This window comes from Panthera tigris, chromosome E2 (assembly GCF_018350195.1).
Source record: "Panthera tigris isolate Pti1 chromosome E2, P.tigris_Pti1_mat1.1, whole genome shotgun sequence".
In the NCBI taxonomy this organism is placed as follows: Eukaryota; Metazoa; Chordata; class Mammalia; order Carnivora; family Felidae; genus Panthera; species Panthera tigris.
This window is the reverse complement of record NC_056674.1, coordinates 6885744-6905866: the sequence shown is the minus strand read 5'-3', so window position 1 is coordinate 6905866 and position 20123 is coordinate 6885744. Positions and strand designations below refer to the sequence as shown.

The window sequence follows — 20123 nt, the reverse complement described above, 5'->3', positions numbered from 1 at the left end:
GACTTCTCACGTCCGGTTCTTCCACCTCGGCAGCGGCTGTCAGTGCCGTCGCGCATGCTTAGTAGGACCTCAGCGCTCTCTCCTGCAGTCTTCCAACCTCACCGGGACGCTAAGCCAATCACAGACCAGGCCTGAGCCGGAAATGGCCGCTCCCGCTCTGTCTCGTCGCCCTTTGGAACCCGCTCTGAGGGCGCGGCCATATTGGGAAAGTCTGGATCCGTACAGGGAAGAGCGGACTTCAGGGCTGGGAATCCGGAGGCGTTCACGGCACGTTTGAGAAAACGGGGATTAGGGGGCTAGAACTGGATCTGGAGGAGCAGGGGCGGTACGAGGAGAGCGCTCTGGATGTGTGCTTCGCGATGAGAGACGGTTGTGAAGCATTCACTGGGACCCGAGGTCCACGCCAGAAGATTAACTCTTGTATCTCGTGTCCCAGGATCCTGTGTATCCTCGTTAGTCACAGTCCACCAGTCATTTGTTTTTGTGAATACCGCACAGATAATGATCCCAGCAGCATTATTTAGTCGGTTTCCCCCACTGCTATGTAGGACCATCTGTCATAAATCAAGTCTCCTTACCTTCATGGCTCTGACTTAGGACGTTCTGTTCCACTGGTCTCTTTGTTTATCCCTGTGCCGGTACCACTATGTTTTAGCTATGGGAGCTTTCCAAGTCTTCACAATCCGATAAAGCAAGGTCTCCTACCATATTCTTTTTCTATGAGCCTGTCTTTGTTCTTTAGGCCCTTTATATTTTCAAATAAGATTTTTTAAGTTTATTTTTGAGAGAGACCGAGACTGTGAGTGGCAGAAGGGCAGAGAGAGGGACAGAAAGAATCCCAAACAGGCTCCCGCCTTCAGCACAGAGCCTGAAGCACAGCTCCAACCCAGGAACCATGAGATCATGACCTGAGCCAAAATCGAGTCAGACACTTAACCAACTGAGTCATCCAGACACCCCTATATTTTCAAATAAAATTTTAACTCACCTTGTGAACTTCCACACACACAGAAGTGTTTGTGGAAAAAATCTAGAATAGCATTCCAGGGCTATCTCTGTGAAGGGATCGGGACCATTGAAAATGATAAGAAGGAGGAACGCCTGGGTGGCTCAGTCAGTTAAGCATCTGACTTTGGCTCAGATCATGATCTCCAGGTTCGAGAGTTCGAGCGCCATGTTGGGCTCTGTGCTGACAGCTCAGAGCCTGGAGCCTGCTTCGGATTCCGTGTCTCCCTGTCTGTCTGCCCCTCCCCCACTTGCACTCTTTCTCTCTGAAAAATAAATATTAAAAATTTAAAAATGATGTAAGGGTGTTTACTGGAAAGGGATAAATAGGGCTTCTGGAATGTTCTATGGCTTGATCTGAGTGGTAGCACATAATTATTAACACATGGGTGTTGCCATTTTATGTTAAACTAACACATATGTGTGTGATTGTATTTAATATACTTTTCTGTATGGTATATTCTAGAATACAAATGTTTTAATAATTGTACATACTCCACTTTACACAGCTGGCAACTAGGTAGAATTAATAGATTTTTAGTTACAGGCAACAACTGCCTTCACTTTTTATGAATACTTCACGGAACCAAATAGCTTAAACATCCCAAAAGAGAGGATTGTGTTTGGGGTGCCTGGCTTGCTCAGTTGGTGGAGCATGTGACTCTTGATCTTGGGGTTGTGAGTTTGAATCCCACATTGGGTGTAGACATTACTTAAAAATAAAATCTTTAAGGGGCACCTGGGTGGCTCAGTCAGTTGAGCGTCTGACTCTTGGTTTTGGCTCAGGTCATGATCCTGAAGTTTGCAAGTTCAAGCCCCATGTGAGGCTCCACACTGACAGTATGGAGCCTGCTTGGGATTCTCTCCCTGTCTCTCTGCCCCTTCCCTGTTCTCGCTCACTCTCTCAAAAAAAAATCTTAAAAAAAAGGGGGGGGGGACATTTGGGTGGCTCGATGGTTGAGAGTCCAACTTCAGCTCAGGTCATGATCTCACTGTTGGTGAGTTTGAGCCCCACATCAGCACAGAGCCCACTTCAGATCCTCTGTCCTCCCTCTCTCTATCCCTCCCCTGCTTGTTCTTTCTCTCTCAAAAATAAATAAATCTTTTAAAAATATAAAAAATACAGACAGAGAGGATTGTGTTTAGCTAGGCCCGAGTATCTGGTCTAGGAGCCAAAAGCTCATGTGAAAAGAGCACTATCCTAAGAGCTCCCATTTTCCCCTCCTTTTCATTTACCTGCTAGATCTTGAGTGTTGAGCTCAATTGTTTAATTCTTTTCACAGAGGCATTAAAGGACTCTGGTCTTCAATTTGCCCAACTTAAAGGACTATGGTTGTTCAGTCCCAAGACCTAGTAACCATGTGGAAGCTAATACAGTAGGGCCTGATTCTGAACACAGTCATAGTATTTTTAAATTTCATGAAGGCTCTGTTGCTGCTTTATATTGTATCTTTGGCTTTGGGGGCTTCCTGGCCCCAGGAAGCTTCACTGTGGCTTTCTTGTCTGACACTTTCATTGAAGCGAGGTTTCTCTTTTCAGTATCTGGGCCTTATTTTTTTCCAAATACCACACTATCAAAGGATTAGCATCAGAAAGACACTGTGGTTTGTAGGAGAGTATCTTTTATTATTAGAAGATTCAAGTTGAAGGCTCCTGGATGGCTCAGCTGATTGAACATCTGACTTTGGCTCACGTTCATGAGTTCGAGCCCCACATCTGGTTCGCTGCTGTCGCTGCTGTCAGCACAGAGCCCACTTCGCTTCAGATCCTCTTTCTCCCTCTCTCTCTGCCCCTCCCCCACTCGTGTTCTCTCTCCCTCTCTCTCTCTCTCTCTCTCAAAAATAAATAAAGAAGATTCTAATTGAGGTATTTGGCAGCGAAGGATCATATGTCTGCAATCTTACTTTCAATTAGTTCAATCAAAAGTAGATTGGGGGGGTGCCTGGGTGGCTCAGTTGGTTAAGCATCCGACTTTGGCTCAGGTCATGATTTCATAGTTCACGTGTTCAAGCCCCACATCGGGCTCTCTACTGTCAGTGCGGAGCATGCATCAGATCCTCTGTCCCTCCCCCCCTCTCTCTGCCCCTCCCCCACTCATGTTTTTTCTCTCTTCCTCTCTCAAAAATAAATGAACTTAAAAAATGTTTACTTTAAAAAAGCAGTAAATTGGATAGTAGAGATGGATGAATAAGTAGAAGATACACAGATAAAGCAAATACAGCAAAATGTAACATTTACTGAACTTATGTGATCTACATAATGGTGTCCACTGTACTATTCTTTGAGTTTTTGCATGTACATGAAGATTTTTATGATAAAAGGCTTGGGAAACTACTAGTGACTGTTTTTGGATATGTAACTGATTCTCCTTAGTGTGTGTGTTTGCAGTTGGGAGGAAGTGGGAGAAGAAAGTAGAGGTTCTGTCCAAACTTAGATTACTGGTAGAAATCAGCACTCATCTGGAAGAACCCATTCTATACTCATCCCCAGGGAGAAGCGGGGTTTCTGTCTGGCTTCCTGGACTGAAAGCCTGCGGGGAAGGTCATGAATTGACGCTACTTGGGAGTATGTGAGCTTCTTGGATGTGTAGAGTGTTTTCATCAAATTTGGAAGCTTTTGTCATTCTTTGTTCCAATATACCTTCTGCCATGTATTCTCTCCCCCTTCTAGGGATTCCATTATGCATATGGTGGTATGCTTGAGGGTGTGCTATAGATCCCTGAGGCTCGGATCACTTTTTCTTTTTCTTTTTTTTCTACCTCACTTTTTCCTTTTTCTCACAGTGGATAATGTTTATTGATCTTTCTTCGTGTTGGCTTGTTCTGTCTTGTGCCAGATCAAATTTGCTCTGAGCCCCTCTAGTAAATTTATCGTTTTTATCTCTTTGTTGATATATGCCATTTGGTGAAGAACCATTATCATACTTCCCTTTAGTTCTTTAGTTTTCTGCTCCTCGAACACACTTCTAACAGCTGATAATGTCATTGTGTATTAAGTCTGACACAGAAGACCTCTCGGGGACAGTTCCTATGGACTCCTTTTTTCCTTGTGTATGGGCCACACTTTTCTGATTCTTTGTGTATCACAAATTTTTATTGAAACTAGACATTTTAGATAATATAAAGTTGCCCCCCTTGCCTCATGGTTTGTTGCGGTTACTGTTGTTGCAATTTGTGTGTTTGGTGACATTCCTGGACTAATTCAGTAAAGTCTGTTTTCACTGTAGAATGTGGTCACTGAAATCCTTGCTTGGCTATCAGATTAGTCAGGGATTTCCTTAGCTGCCTTGGAAGTCTTCCCCTTTTGCCAAGAATAATTTGTGTGTTGAGGCATCACTTCAATGCTGAGGCAGGTGACAGTTTGGCCATGCTTCCATCAATTATTTCAAAGAAAAAAAAATCACAAAGCGCTGAGACAATATAGACATTTATGCATTATTGTATTTATTTGATTGCCTTCTAAGCGAAGCTGAAAGCCTCCACATGACTACGACGTCATGTAAATCTTTTTATCATCAGTATCTTGGGTACATGTCTGTCACGTTCTAGACAGCCCTATATCTTTGCTTGAGTCAGTGAATAACCAGATTCTTTGAAGAAAAGAGAAAGTGTTGTGAATGCATCGTTAGTAACTTGGGATTTTTTCCGCACCATTTAAGAGCAGAATCTTAGTGCTTGGGGATCTCGATGCAACAGTATCAGGGGGCTGAGGGTGGGATAAGATGCCGCCAAAAAGGTGGTGGTTTGCTGCATCCAGAGGTGAGACTTGAACAAAACACTGTAAAATGTAAGGACAGAATTGGAGAAGTAAAAAAATGTGAAGGTGCTTACTAGAAGCAAGATGGTTTGAGTGGCTCTCCCCTCTGGAGAGAATCTATGGGCGTTTTTGAGGGTGTGAATGTGCCTCACTCTCCGGTGGTGTCTATGAAGGAAAAGTACCATGTAAACACTGGCCCCAATCATGGCTCCCATGAAGATAACATCTGGGAAAGTCATTAGAATTGTGTATTTTGTAGCACCAGGTGTTTCAGGAGTTTTAGAAGAGCACAGTCCATAATCCTGTATGTTGGTAGAATTGTGAACAGGCTGAATAGATTCTAAATTTATGGGAATAAAGATGTTTACCAGCAGGTTGGAGATCCAACATAAAAAGCAAGAAGACCTGATGTTTTTCCAAGCTCTTTCTTTGAGGCCCATCCACCTGCCGGCTCTGGGGCTGATGGTGACTGCCTGAAAACTGCTCAGGAGGGAAGTGGTGCACAGAGAAAGGCCTCGGGCCATTCTATGGATATAATAGACAAATTTACACCCGACGGTGCCCAGCACACGTGTTACTCCCCAGGTGAGTATCATCTGGGGGATCCCCTTGGAGACAAGAACCAAGAAGTTGGCCACAGCCATGTTGGTGAGAATCAAGTGTATGGGCCTCAGGGCATGGTCAGTACATGACGTGGAAGCATAGGATGAGAGAAGAAAGGTATTCCCCAGGACCCCAATCCCAGTCTGGACAAAGAAAAGTAGCATCAGGATCAAGTCGCCAAACATCATTCTCTTGGGATCATGGGAAGAAGCGGTTCAGCAAAGAGCCTGAAGGTCACAAAGTTAGAACTCAGTGTGACAGCATCGGTCACAGATTTGTTCCAATATTTCCAGCTCTGAAAGGGACTCTTGGGTCCTGGACAACTACCCTTTCTGAGGATGGAAATAACGTTTCTGGGAAGGGCACTCCACACCAGTGAGCTCAAAACTGCCCCTCAGAGTAGCCATCCTGGCATGTTTCTGCTTATGTTCATATAGCCATTCAAGATGGTTCGTTATTTAGTCTATTCCCAAATCCTTGAGTATACGTGCTCAGGACATAACCTCCACTCCCAGTGAGTGGATTCTAAAGATTAAATGAAGAACAACATGCTAGGTTAGGTAGGAAAAGTATAAAATTGCTATGAGCTAGAGAGTAGTTCTATCAGAAATTAAAACATACTTCAAAGTCTCTGTAATTAAGAGTGTCATACTTGCACACAGACAAACAGAACAGTGGAGCAGATGAGAGCAGAAAGATAACTAAGATAAATAAGTCTGTTAAAATGAAACACTCCATATAAATACTAGAAGATGTAAAATCTGGGAAATACTTTCTAATGGACTCAAAATCAGAAGGTAATAAAATATCAATGAAGTCAACTACACCAAAGATTAAAAGAAAGAGGTCTTCCTGGCCAAAACACTAACAGTCAACTAGAAAAGATAGAGCAGTTTCTGCTTCTGGTAATAGCTGAGCAACTCTCACTGAACCAGCTTCTTTGCAAACAATCGCCAGAGACTCCAGACAAAATATTTTTTTTTAATGACTAACTAAAGAGTTAGTTCACTAAAGAGGGAACAACAACAAGCAGATCCTGGAAGGGGTTGACACTTGGAAGAATTATGGGTTTTCCTTTTTTTTTTTTTTTTAATGTCTATTTATTTTTGAGAGAGAGAGAGCTTGCGGGCACAAAGGAGGGAGGGGCAGAAAGCAGGGGAGAAGGATCCAAAGAAGGCTCTGTGCTGACAGTAGACAGCCTGATGCGGAGCTCGAACTCACAAGCTGTAAGATCATGACCTGAATTGAAGTGAGACGCTCAGCTGACTGAGCCACCCAGGCGCCCCAGGTTTTCCATTTTTTTTAATGACACTGTTTCTGAGGTTCAGGCTGTAGCTGGCAACATGCAAAATGCCTGAAGCCAAACAGATCTCCGTAGTCCTGTTGGTCTAAAGAACCAAAAAACAAAGTTCAGGATGATCACAGAAGCTGCAAAGGAGAAGGAAGTCTGTGAAAAAAGAAAGCCACAAAGGTGGAACTATAGATTTGGATGTAACCTCTATCCAAGGCTCTGGCTGACCCCTGACTATGCACACGTGGACGAGATGGCAAGTGGTCCATCTAAGCCTAAACTATCCAAACTGAGATTTCAAAATATGGTATTTAAACTTAGCCAAATTAAATGTTGGCTGAAAGAAAATAATCTATATTCTTTGGGGAAATGTAACAAAATCCACTCTCTACAGTGTATCAGTAAACAACCCACAATTTCTAAACATACAAAGGAACATGAAAATGTAGCCCATGCTCAAGGAAGAAAAATAAATAAGGTAACCAATAGAGACTAAACTCGAGATGACCCAGATGTTGGAATTGGCAGACAATGATTTTAAAACAGATTTTATAACTGTGATCAGGGTAGTAAAGGGAATTTCTCTTCATTTAGTCCCTTGATCACAGTTACAACAGCAGGGCTTAACATCTCAAGGTGCCAGGGAACAGAATTCAGGGATAAAGAAAAAAAAAAAAAAAAGCTGGAAATTTAAGGAAATCCCAGAAGTGGGAGAACTGAAGACGAAACAAACACCCACATCTAAATATGGATACTTCTAAAACCGCCGACTCACACCAAAACCTAACGGGTGCAGGAGAGATCCCAGAAGGCGGAGGGACTTTCTGTGACTTCTAAACTATTCCCATATAAAAGGGTTTTCAAAAATGGTTAAAGTTGAATGATATTGAAAACACTATACTTCTAAGCCTTGGAGTTTGTTAGAGCTATTCTCAGAGGTAAATGTATATCCTAAATGTTGAAAGAGAAAGAAATTAGAGAAAGAAAGAAGATAGAGAAAGAAAATTAAGAGGTATAAAGTTCTAGTTATAAGATAAGTCAAGGTGGCGGGGGGGGGGGGGGCAGCACCTGGCTGGCTTCAGTCAGTGGAAAGGGCGACTCTTGATCTTGGGGTTGTGAGTTCAAGCCTCCTGTTGGGTGCCGGGGTTACTTAACAATAAAATCTTTAAAAATAAAATAGCGCCAAGGGGCTCAGTCAGTTAAGCATCTGACTTCGGCTCAGGTCACGCAAATCATGGGTTCAAGCCCCGCGTCGGGCTCTGTGCTGACAGCTCAGAGCCTGGAGCCTGCTTCAGATTCGTGTCTCCCTCTCTCTCTGCCACTCCCCCTCTTGTGCTCTCTCCCTCTCTCTCTCTCTCAAATATAAACATTAAAAATACTTTTTAGATTAAAATAATAAAATAAAATAATAAAAATAAATAATAAAGTAAACTAAAATAAAATAACATAAAATAAAATAAAATAAAATAAAATAAAATAAAATAATGGGGCTCCTGGGTGGCTCAGTCAGTTGAGTGTCCAAGTCTTGATTTTGGCTCAGGTAATGATCTCATGGTTTGTGGGTTCAAGTCCTGAGTCAGGCCCTGCCCTAATGGTGTGGAGCCTGCTTGGGATTCTCTCTCCCTCTCTGTCCCTCTCCTGCTCTCTCTCTCAAAAATAAATAAATAAACATTAAAGAAATAAAAATAAAAAAGTCATGGGGATGTAAAGTAGAGCATAGATAAAATAATGAATCGTATTTTAGTGACTCTGTATGGTGACACATGGTAACTAGACTTAGCATGGAGATTGTTTCATAATGTATATAAATGTTGAATCACCATGTGCACCTAAAACTAACATAATACTGTATGTCAATTCTACTTCATAAAAAAAAAAAAAACTGAACATAAAATGCCAAACATTTATAAAATTAGTAAAATAAATATCCCCTCACCCGCCAAAAAGAAGAAAGAACTAAAAATGGAATTTTTAAATTTATAAATTTGGGGGCGCCTGGGTGGCTCAGTTGGTTAAGCATCCGACTTCAGCTCAGGTCACGATCTTGCGGTCCGTGAGTTCGAGCCCCGCGTTGGGCTCTGGGCTGACGGCTCAGAGCCTGGAGCCTGCTTCCTGTTCTGTGTCTCCCTCTCTCTCTCTGCCCCTCCCCGTTCATGCTCTGTCTCTCTCTGTCTCAAAAATAAATAAACGTTAAATTTATAAATTTGGCTTCAGATAAGTGTATCTGGCACGTCTCTTGTCAGTATTGTTTTCTTTTCAAATTATTTGTCATTTTCCCACATTTTCTTCTTTAAGTGAATTATTAGAATAGTTTAAGTTTTGGCTGGAATTTCTCTAAATTCATAGAGAAAAAGGAGAAGAACTAATATCCTTATAATATTGTGAGATACATTTCCTAATTTTTTCTCTTTACTGCTCTGCTTATTTTCAGCTCACTTTTTTTTTTTCTGCACACTTCTTTCAAACTTATTCCATTTACTGCTACTTTTTGCCACATTAATTTCTTATTTCCTATTTTCTATTAATTTCTATTCCTATTTCTTATTTCCTATTTTCTTGCTTTTGTATAAGAAAGCTAATGATCATCTCTTATTTCTCTAACTGAACAATCATATTACTGTTCATATTTTTTCCATTAATTCTCTTGGATTGTCCAGCAGTGTTGCTACATTATCAGTAATTGCGATGGCGTTGAATCCTTTGTCCCATTTATACCCGACCCGGCCCTTGCTTCCCACCAACGCATTCTCCAGAGCAGGCTAATACTTTTGGAACCTGGATTGTATCACGTCACTCCCCGGATAAGCTTTCGCTGACATCCCATAGTGCTTAGGATTAAAAGACAAAATCCTTCCCCAAGTCCTACCTTCCCGGCTTCATCTTCCTGCCCCTGTGCACAGCCAGTACGCCCCCCGGGATGCAACTGTCCTTCTCAGGACTTGTGTTTTTAAGCCCGTTCCTATTTTCAAGACAGAGAATGTTCTCTTTGCCTGCAACATCCTCCACAGTCCATAGGCCAGCATTACTCTGAGTCATTACTTCGGTCTCAGCTACGGTTGCTCTGTCTGCGACACTGGCGCTAAGCCTGCCTCCTAAATCAGGTGCCACCAGTTATTTTCTCCCTTGGAGCAAAAATCCTTCAGCTTTCACTCAGGCCTCTTTCTGCTATTCATACAAGATTTTATAGTCACTTTGTGTTTCAGCCCCCCAGCTTAAATTCAGTATCAGCAGGGGACGCGTTTGTTCTGTGGTCTCTGCCTCCCCAGCACTCGGCAGGCTACGTGGCCCACAGGACACGTCAGCAAATAGTTTGGAAATGATGGCAATTGCTTGAGTTTCACTGGCAACTTTCTCAACCACTCCCCCACGTGGCCGTCAATCATTCCTGGCGGCAGCAAAGTTATGCACGGCCCCGGAGGAGGCAAGATTTAGGACTGTGAATTTTTGACAGAGGTTTTTATTCTAGTTAAAACACACACACACACACAAACACACACACACACACACACACACACACACACACACACACACACACAGGGACACAGACTAAGGGCTCAACATAACCCTGGAGGTGAATTTACTACCATGTTTACCAACACACAAGACTTTTTTTTTTTTTTTTCCAAAAATAGTAAGTAGCAAATACCTCCAAGATTCTGCTTTTTTCCATTCTAAAGTGAATATGGTGTACCGGGAAACATGTATCTCATGCTTAATAAAAAGGTCTTACGACAATATATAATGATGGTATTGTCTGAATATCCTGAGAGGCTCCCCATAGTAAGAAGCAAAGTAGCCCCACCTGGTAAAGAAAGCATCTAGGCCTGAAGAACAGAGGTGAGAGATCTGGGTTACAGTCTAGGACTAGTCAGATCTACCTGCAAATCTGTTTGACTATCAGCCACAGCTCTGCGTTTCGCGACCTAATTATGTCTTCCTTCTAACATTTGTCTTTCAGTCCAGACTGTAACAAGACCCACTGGCTTGTCTGTCCCAGGGAGACGTTTCTATAGAGTAACAGTGCCGGCTCCATAAAGAGCTGTGACACCCACAGACAGTATTGCTGAGTTCCTGTAAAACCCTCTCACGCTGACTCTCGTGGACACGGCCACCCTCCTTTTCTCCAGCAGCGAGGGCACCATCAGGACCAGAAACTGCAGAACGTGCGCGAGAGAATAGCACAGCCAGGTCATGGATCAAATTGGGGCTGGGTGAATTAGTGTTTCCTTCTGGAAAGGTGACACATGGTTCCGATACATCAAATCCCACCAAATCCCAGCCCTGCTCCAGGCTCCAAATGAAACGTGCACTATAACCTATGCTTTGTAAGACCAGGACAATAAGGATAATAAGGAATTAGTGAAAACTCACTGAGTATTGACTCTGTGCCAGCTCTCAGGGTTTTGAATACAGTGATTTCATTTAATGCCCACGTAACCCAATGGGATAAATAGAGTAATTATTCTTCTCATTTGGCAGGTAGCGACAATGAAACCCAGACAGTGCAAACCTTGCCCAAAGTCACACAATTAGTTAGTGGTGGGTGTGGGAGCTGACCCCCGCAAACCAGGTCTTAGGGATCCTGTGTCATCTGCTTTGTTTTGCCACGGACTAAAAGTTTCTGCAGCGGACCCCAAGATGTCCACTGGGTTTCCTTCTTCCCCTGGGTGCCTGTGCTTTGTGGGGTCTTCTTTATGGAAACAAATTTTAAGCTGACAGCAGGAATGAGGAGGGAAAAATTCCATTAATGTAAGTGCCCCAGGGGCAAGCCCTCGTCAGAAATAAACATGAAAGAGAGAAATGCATATCACGGAAAGAAGACATTAGAACAGTGCTACCATTTTCTGTATTTCTAACCCACTTCCCAACAAGTGGCTCACAGTCTGTTCAGACAAACTATGAACAGATACAATTTCTTGATGACCTTCTCTGTATGTTGGGCATTAGGGGGAAGTACAGGGCCTTCATGTAAGTTAACACGGAGTGTTCGGTGTTAAAGAATATTCTTATCCTATTTTACATGGATAGAAAATGAGGCAGAGAGAATTCAACTTTCTCAACGTCACTCAATTCCAGTACATGGCAGACAAGGTCTGATGACCTGAGGTATGTAATGTCTCATTATTCATACATATCTGGGAGAGGATTAATTCACTGGAATACTGGTAAGCATCGTGTCTAGATACCCATGTCCAGCTTTGGTCTCCCAAACACACACACACACACACACACACACACACACACACACACACACACACAGAGTCATTCAGACTCATCCCACAAAGTGTCCAAAACCACACAAAAATGGAGTTGGGACGTCAATAGGGAGAGTCACACAGAGACGGGGTGAATTTGATGATGCGGCTGCCAGCTGTGTGTCCATCTTACTGCAAAATACTGGCTCTAGAATCATGCAGAAGGGACCTATGACTACTATTTGCTAGAGATTTCCTGTGTACCAGCAACGCCACCCTCTTTCAGTCACTCTACTTGGTGTGCGGAGTGACCCTGCATTCCTATCCCTGGCTCACAGGTTGGGACGTTGAGACGCACGGTCAGGAGCTCCCAGTCCCTCAGGGAGGGAGGCTGAGTTAGGAATTGAAAAAAAAAAAAAAAAGCTGCCTCTCGTTCTAAAGGCTGGACTCTTCGTCAGTGTTGCTTTTAAATGGTGCCTTTCAGTGGTGAAGAAAAGCCACACGCTATCACAACCCACATCCATCCGTCTCTCCAGCTCCATTCCAAATCCTGAAATCTGTCTGCGGGAGGTCCTGAAGCAGCAGGAGTCTGTGTGTGTAGGTATGGGACCCCACCTAGAGGCTGAACGTTCACCCCGAACTCTTGACATCAAATTTATCAACTGCTCCCAGCCCAGTTCTCAGTGGTTTGAGCCAATGAAACCCCTCGTCTGCAATCTTAAGGGGAAAGCGGAGGGAGAATTGCAACTCTTTCCCCTCAGGCTGGCCTCAGTCTCAGCAATGTCCAGCCCCATCCAGGCTCGTACCCATGACCATCCCTTGCCTGCCTTGGGGTCTCTGTGGTTACGCTGTCCCACCACTCTGTCAGCCAAGAAAGGAATCCAGAGCTGAGGCAAAGTTGCCCCGAGACCCAAGGGGAAAACCGCTGTCCTGTTCAGTTCTGTACCTGCCCTCTCCCCTCAGACATTCCCCCCATACCTTACCTGAGTCTAAGCCGTAATGAGACACTCACCAGGGCTCTTACAGGAACCGGCAGCAGGTCTGTGGCCATCAGTAAATATATGCCAAGTAGAACCAGAGCAGTCATCTGTCTTGAGATTCCCCAAGTTCATTTCCCCCCATGAGCCGCAATTACCCTGTCATCTGCGAGGCACTGACACCTTCTGCAAAGGGACCACGGTGCGTCTGCAGAGAAGCTGTAAATGTTAGTCCCAAGACAAGTCAGCATCAGCAGTTCCTGGGGATCATTAAGACATAGACTAATTAACAGCAGGTGCAGCTGCAAGAAAACTTTGCTGAGCCCCCTGCGGTGAACCTTGCGTCTAAGGGAGCGAGGGACAGACAGGGCGTGCTCAGCTCTGTGCTGAGAAAGGTCCTACCAGCGTCTGCAAAGTGAATCGTCATTTCCAAGTCCTGCTCCCACTTAGGGTCACAGTGATGAGATGTGTCACATACACACTAGACTCTGAGTTCTAATGGTTCACTGTTAAGGGCGTGACCTCTGCTGATAGTCTGAGTCACCCAGACATTGGGAAGGCTGCAACAAGTGCTATCCCCATCCTCCTGTGGGGGCCCTGGCCGTTACTGCCAGTCCTACCCACCTCTCAGGCCGTTCCCAAATTTGTCTTCTCGAGCTGTCCTGCCAAGGCAGCGTGGTCAGCAAGTGACTCTGCTTTCCATTTCTGAAGGTGCCTCCACCCTAATCCTGGAATCCCTACTATGAGGAATAGTACAATTCACACCGTTCTGCTTCCTTTCTTTCCTTCCACTACCCAGAGCTGACTACAGATCTTTCTCGATGTTTCTTTATATACTTTATGTGTATTTGTTCTTCCATTTTTTGATAAGTCAGTTTCGATATTTACCTCCCTCCCTAAAATGATGAGATCAAGGTTCTCACATTACCTTTCACCTTCTTTCCCCAATTCTCTCCCAAATTTTTGTTTTACAATTTCTATATTATCATTGTTTTTAGCACTTACATTAGGCTCTGTGACTAAAATTCCCATAATCTACTAAAGGCTTTTATATCTCTGCTTAAAGGGATTTGACGCTTACACTCAGTTCTTTTGCCATTGTTTACCTGTTCATCTCTTATGGGTAAAATTCACGTTCCAGTAACTTCTTGAAGAAGTTCATGGGAACTACACTTCATCAGTTCTTGCCTGTTCAGCAATGTTTGATGGCATCTTGGCACTTGGAAGACTTATTGGAGGTGAAGGTGGTCTTAGTGACCCTGAGCCTTCACATTTAGTAACCTATCTACCTCTTCCTTTATTTCGGTTACCTTGAGTAGTTTTCAATAAAGTGGTGTAAAACTGTCTAATTCTCTTATAAGGTTTATCGTGAACAGAGTACTTAAAAATTTTTTTTTACATTTATTTATTTTTGAGAGACAGAGCACAAGTAGGGGCAGAAATAGGAGACAGAATATGAAACAGGATCCAGGCTCTGAGCTGTCAGCACAGAGCCCGACACAAGGCCCGAACTCACAAACTGAGATCATGACCTGAGCCGAAGTCAGACGCTTAACCGACGGAGTCACCCAGGTGTCCCGTGAACAGAGTACTTTTCAAAAATGTTCTGATTATTGCCTAGCACTCAACTGAAGCTGCATATTGATCAAGCATCCAGAGAATCCTCCTGGGTTCTCTTACTATTCTACGTGGTTGCCTGTGGATTCTCCTCCCATGTAGGCAATCATATCATCTGCAAATAATGGCAATTTTTTCCTGTTTCCAATTTTAAGCCCTTTCGTTATTATTGTCATATTGTGCTGATTGAGATCTCCAGGAGTGCTTAGGAGAAAGGTGGCAGCAGATGTGTGTACCCCATTGCCCAACAACCTGGGAACATCTTTGAGGGTCTATCATTAAATGTGATGTTAGCTGTAAAGTTTTGCTAGCCAATACCCATTAAGCTGAGAAGATATATTTACATCTGCTTTGCAGAGAAATTATGTTTTTTCACAAATAACTGTTGACTTTTATCTGTATTTTGAGGGCCAGTGTTCTTGCAATGATATTCTTTTCAAGTATATTTTTATTGACGTAGAAGTTGACATAAGTTAGCCTTTCAAAGTATACAATTCAGTGACGTTTACACCTTCACAATGTTATGCTACCACCATCTCCACCTCGTTCCAAAACATTTTCATCGTTCTAAAACCAAACCAAACCAAATCCAACCCATGACCATTAATCAGTCAGTCTCCATGCCCTCTTCTCCCCAGGCCGTGATAGCCAATCCAACAATTTGCTATATTTTTTCCCCAAGTTTTATTTATTTGAGCAATTTCCACATCCAATGTGGGGCTTGAACTCACGACCTCCAGATCAAGACTTGAATGCTCCTCTGACTGGGCCAGCCACGCGCCCCACCGCCAATTTGCTTTATGTCTCTATATACATTTACCTATTCTGCACATTTTATATAAACAGGAATACAACATGTGGTCCTCTTTGTCTGGCTTCTCTCACTTAGCATGTTTTTGAGGCTTCTGTGATAACATTTAACAACACTTCACTTGTATAGGCAATCAATATTCCATCACAGATATATAAGTGTATACGTGTGTGTGTATACACACACACACACACACACACATATATATACACACACACGTGTATATATACACGTATATATATACACGTATATAAATATATATACACACATATATATACGTGTATATATACATACAGGTAATATATACGTGTATGTATATACATACCACATTTTGTTTGCCCATTCATTCACTGATGGACATCTAGATTATTTCCACCTTTTGGTTATTGTGAATAGTGCTGCTGTGAACATTCATGTACAAGTATTGAAGTACCTGTTTTCAATTTTGTTGAATATATACCTATGAGTGGAATTCTGGGGTCATACATAATTCCATATTTAACTTTTTGGAGGGACCGCCAAATTGTTTTCCACAGCAACTGAACCACTTCACATTCCAGTTATGCTCAAGAATTCCAATTTCTGCAATGTCATTCCTCATGTTAGTAAATACTGGGTATTTTAGGAAATGCTAAGACAGAAAATGTTTCTAGTGCTTAAGGATGTGTTTTCATAATAAATCCAAAGTTCCTGCATGACACAGCACTTGCAATAAATATACATGAACACACACACACACACACAAACCCAAGTCTTTTCTCCCCCTTTGTCTCATGTGTTGCTTGGTTTTTAGTATTTCATGTAACTCTTTTATCACTTTTGCATATTTAAGAAATAAGGCTCTAGAAAAACGGAGGCTTCAAGTAGTGATGATTATCACACTTGGCAGAAACATTACAAAACACAGTAAAAATAAGGAGAGCAAACTTATGCAGTCTAATTCTTTATAATACTTATTAATGAGTCAAATTACATATTACAAGACATTCTGACTCATAAGGAAATAGAACATCCCTATTTACACAAGATTGTGTTACTCAATATTCTATGTCTATGCTGAGAAATAAACCCTAAAAATAATGTTCCTTCATGTAACTCCAAGAAATAATAAAGGTAAATACATAAAGTCCACATTACACAGTATAGTCCAGAACATAACTCCTATAAACCTTTGTCACTATTCAACTTCTCCTTATTCTGATTTTTTAAATGTATTCAAATGGTATCATATTTGCAGAGAAAATATCTAATATCTCTGGAATCCTTTCTAAAACCATTATGTTAATCCCTTATAAAATAATTTTGTTCTATATATAGCTTCCAAGTTTAGCTAATAACCCAAATCTAAAATGCCATCAAACATAGAAAAACCCTGACATTTCATCAAATCTAGCATGCATCACATGTAAGATATGGTCAGATGTGAAGAAATAAATCCAGAAATGCAAAAGTAAAACACAATCTATTACTGATGCTTTTGCCACATTCACTGCTCTGTGGACAGCAAATTCTATTTTTAAGAGCTTATTATGCTCAATGATATCCAATCCTCCACAGAAAGCATTTTTAGTGACTATGATCACAGTATTTCTATAATATATCAGACATGATTCCTTATGGGTTTTATAACTTCACTGAACCTGGAAATTGTTTCCTCGTCTGAGAATAGGATTTCTCTGCTATGGGAGTTAGGGGGCAATTAAAAAGCTCTGAATTGTATCCTGTTTGAGGAAAGCATCAGCATCCTAGAAAGTCTGATTGGAAAGCAAGGGCTTTGGGTGAATGCACTAACCTCTGCCTCTATATTTGCCAGCCTGCTGTTTCCTACAGGTCCAGCCCAGCCATCCCTGCTGCAGACTGGCTGCCCCCACAGCCCACATCCTGCCATCCTGTCCATTTCTCCTGCCTCATGGGGTTTTGTGCAATTTGGATTTTTTCTATAAATTGACACTCTTATTTGTGTAGCCTTTAGTTAAGAAGAGATTTTTGTAGTAAGAAACTAAGGACCTCCCTTCAGCCCTGAACAGGTCTCCCCTCTGATTGCAACTCAAAGTTTTACATACCTTTCCAGTTTACTACTCACTAAATGTGTGACTATGACTTCACCCCCCTTCACTCTTCTACATTCTTAAAGTCTTATTTTAGCTTTACATTTCAGAAGTGGTGAAAGATCCATCTGTTCAACAAGATATGAAATTATTTTTAAAAAGCTCTGAATTGTAGGGGTGCCTGGGTAGTTCGGTCGGTTAAGCATCTGACTTCAGGTCAGGTCATGATTTGCAGTTCGTGAGTTTGAGCCCCACATTGGGATCTGTGCTAATGGCTCAGAGCCTGGAGCCTGCTTCAGATTCTGTGTCTCCCTTTCTCTGCCCCTCCCCAACTTGTACTCTCTCTCTCTCTCTCTCAAGAAAATAATAATAAAAATAAAAAATAAAAAGCAATTTAAAAATCTCTGAATTGTAAATAAAGTATTAAATGTTTTTAAATGTTTATTTAGTTTTGAGAGAGAGAGAGAGATTGTGAGCAGGGGAGGGGCAGAGAGAGAGGGAGACACAGAACTCAAAGCAGGCTCTGGGGTCCAGGCTCCACACTGTCAGCACAGAGCCTGACACAGGGGTCAAACTTACAAACTGTGAGATCATGACCTCAGCCGAAGCCGGAAACTTAACCGACTGAGCCACCCGGGAACCCCATTGTAAATAAAGCATTTTAGATAATCAGTGTAATTAATGGCATTTCTTTCTTGCTATGCAATGAGTTTTGTGGCCAAAGGATTTACCTACTATATGAGTTTGCAGATAATTAGTGAGCTCTGACGTTTAGATGCAGCCTTTACTACATTTGCTACATTAATAGGGTTTTCCTCCTACACAAGTTTGTTGATGTACAAAGATATGCATTAATTGGAGGACTATATCACATTCACAGTATTTCTCTCCTGCACAAGATGGTCAACGAGTCTGACTTTCCAGAGAATGGTAAGTCCTTTATCACAACCTTCTTGTAATTTTTATTTTTATGTACAATGAGATGTGATTTTCCTTGGCTTTTCTACACTCACTGCAACTCTAGGGTCCCTCTCCTGAACGAATACCCTAAAGTATAACAAATGTGCTTTGAAAATGATTTGAAATTGATTTCCCACTTTCCCTGCATCTCACAGGTATTGCCTCCTAAATGCACAGCGTCTTCCAAATGACATTTTTTAAATGTTTACTTTTGAAGGGGGGAGGGAGGCACAGAATCTGACACAGACTCCAGGCTCTGAGCTGTCAGCACAGAGCCCAACGTGGGACTCGAACTCTGGAATGGCGAGATCATGACCTAGGCTGAAGTCTGACGCTTAACTGACTGAGCCACCCAGAGGCCCCCGAATGAAATTTTTGACAATCACTGCATTTATAATGTTTCTCTCTTTTGGTGAGATCCCTGTGGTATACTGAGAGGAGTCTTCGGATGAAAGGCTTACAACTTTCCTTGCATCTATAAGGTTTACTTCCTATTGAAGTTTCTGAAAGGTCTACTATAATCACAGCATTCATGGCATTTCTATTCTGAATGAGTTCTCTGAACAGAGAGGACTGACTCATCAAAACCTATTTCTCATGTTCCTATGGTCACTGCATAGACACTTTTCCTCTATGCTGAGTTTGCTGATGATTAAGAACAGCTGACTTCCGAAAGAAGGCTTTTTGGCATTCATTGCATCCATAGGGCCTCTCTCCTGTGTGAGTCCTCTGGTGACCTATGAGAGTTGACAAAGTAGCAAATGCTTTCTTACAATCAGAGCATTCATATGGTCTCTCTCCTGTATGAGTTCTCTGATGGACAGTGAGATACGATTTAGCCGTGAAGGCTTTATCACATACGTTACATTTGAAAGGCTTCTCACCGGTATGGGTTCTCTGATGTATAATGAGAGTTGACTTACAGGACAAAACCTTTCCACATTCACTGCAGCCATGAGATTTCACTCTTGCATGACAATTTTGCATATGGTTAGTGAGACCTGATTTCTGGATGAAAGCCTGTTGACATTCACGGCATTCATAGGGTCTCTCTCCTGTGTGAATTCGCTGGTGAATCATAAGATGTGCCTTAGTGGAGAAGGCTTTCTCACAATCCAAACATTCATATGGTTTCTCTCCTGTGTGAATTCTCTGGTGGACAATAAGATGTGCCTTTGATGTGAAGGCTTTATCACATACACTGCACTTGAAGGGCTTCTCACCTGTATGGGTTCTCTGATGTATAACGAGAGTTGACTTAGAGGACAAAACCTTCCCACATTCACCGCATCCATGAGATTTCCCTATTGCATGCTGAGTTTTCTTATGATTAGTTAAATCTGACCTCTGGATGAAGGCTTGTTGACACTGACTGCATTCATAGGGTCTCTCTCCTGCGTGAATGCGCTGATGAACCATGAGTTGAGCCTTTTTTGAGAACGCTTTCTCACAATCCAAGCATTCATATGGTTTCTCTCCGGTGTGAGTTCTCTGATGCACAGTGAGATGTGTCCGAACCATGAAGGCTTTATCACATACTTTGCATCTGAAAGGTCTCTCTCCCGAATGAGTTCTCTGATGTAAGGTGAGTTTTGACTTCCAAGGAAAAGCTTTCCCACATTTACTGCATCCATAGGATTTTCCTTCACTATGACGAGTTTTCTGATGATAGATGAGTGCTGACTTTGTAATGAACGCTTTCTGACATTGACTGCATCTGTATGGTCTCTCTCCTGTGTGAATTCGCTGATGGATTACGAGCTGAGCCTTTTTTGAGAACGCTTTTTCACAATCCAAGCATTTATATGGTCTCTCTCCTGTGTGAGTTCTCTGATGTACAGTCAGATGTGTCTGAACCAT

General features: G+C 42.3%; 1 protein-coding gene across 1 annotated transcript; it reads right to left on the bottom strand.

The window, feature by feature from the left end:
• Positions 1 to 18872: 18872 nt before the first annotated feature.
• On the bottom strand, positions 18873 to 20123 carry LOC122234257 (zinc finger protein 182-like). Its single transcript, XM_042970051.1, has 3 exons — positions 19692 to 20123; positions 19298 to 19520; positions 18873 to 19228 (listed from the first exon to the last, which is right to left on the bottom strand). The coding sequence occupies exons 1-3, from the start codon at positions 20121 to 20123 to the stop codon at positions 18873 to 18875; spliced, it is 1011 nt and encodes a 336-aa protein (XP_042825985.1).

Bases quoted from the DNA above. Each gene is read 5' to 3' on its own strand.
- LOC122234257 (XM_042970051.1), bottom strand. From the start codon at position 20,123: ATGGTTCAGACACATCTGACTGTACATCAGAGAACTCACACAGGAGAG. The intron at 19,521-19,691 runs GCTCAACTCATG...TTGTCCTCTAAG, and splicing joins AGAAAGCGTTCTCAAAAAAG to TCAACTCTCGTTATACATCA. The intron at 19,229-19,297 runs GTGAATGTCAAC...GTCATGCAAGAG, and splicing joins AGAGAGACCCTATGAATGCC to TGAAATCTCATGGCTGCAGT.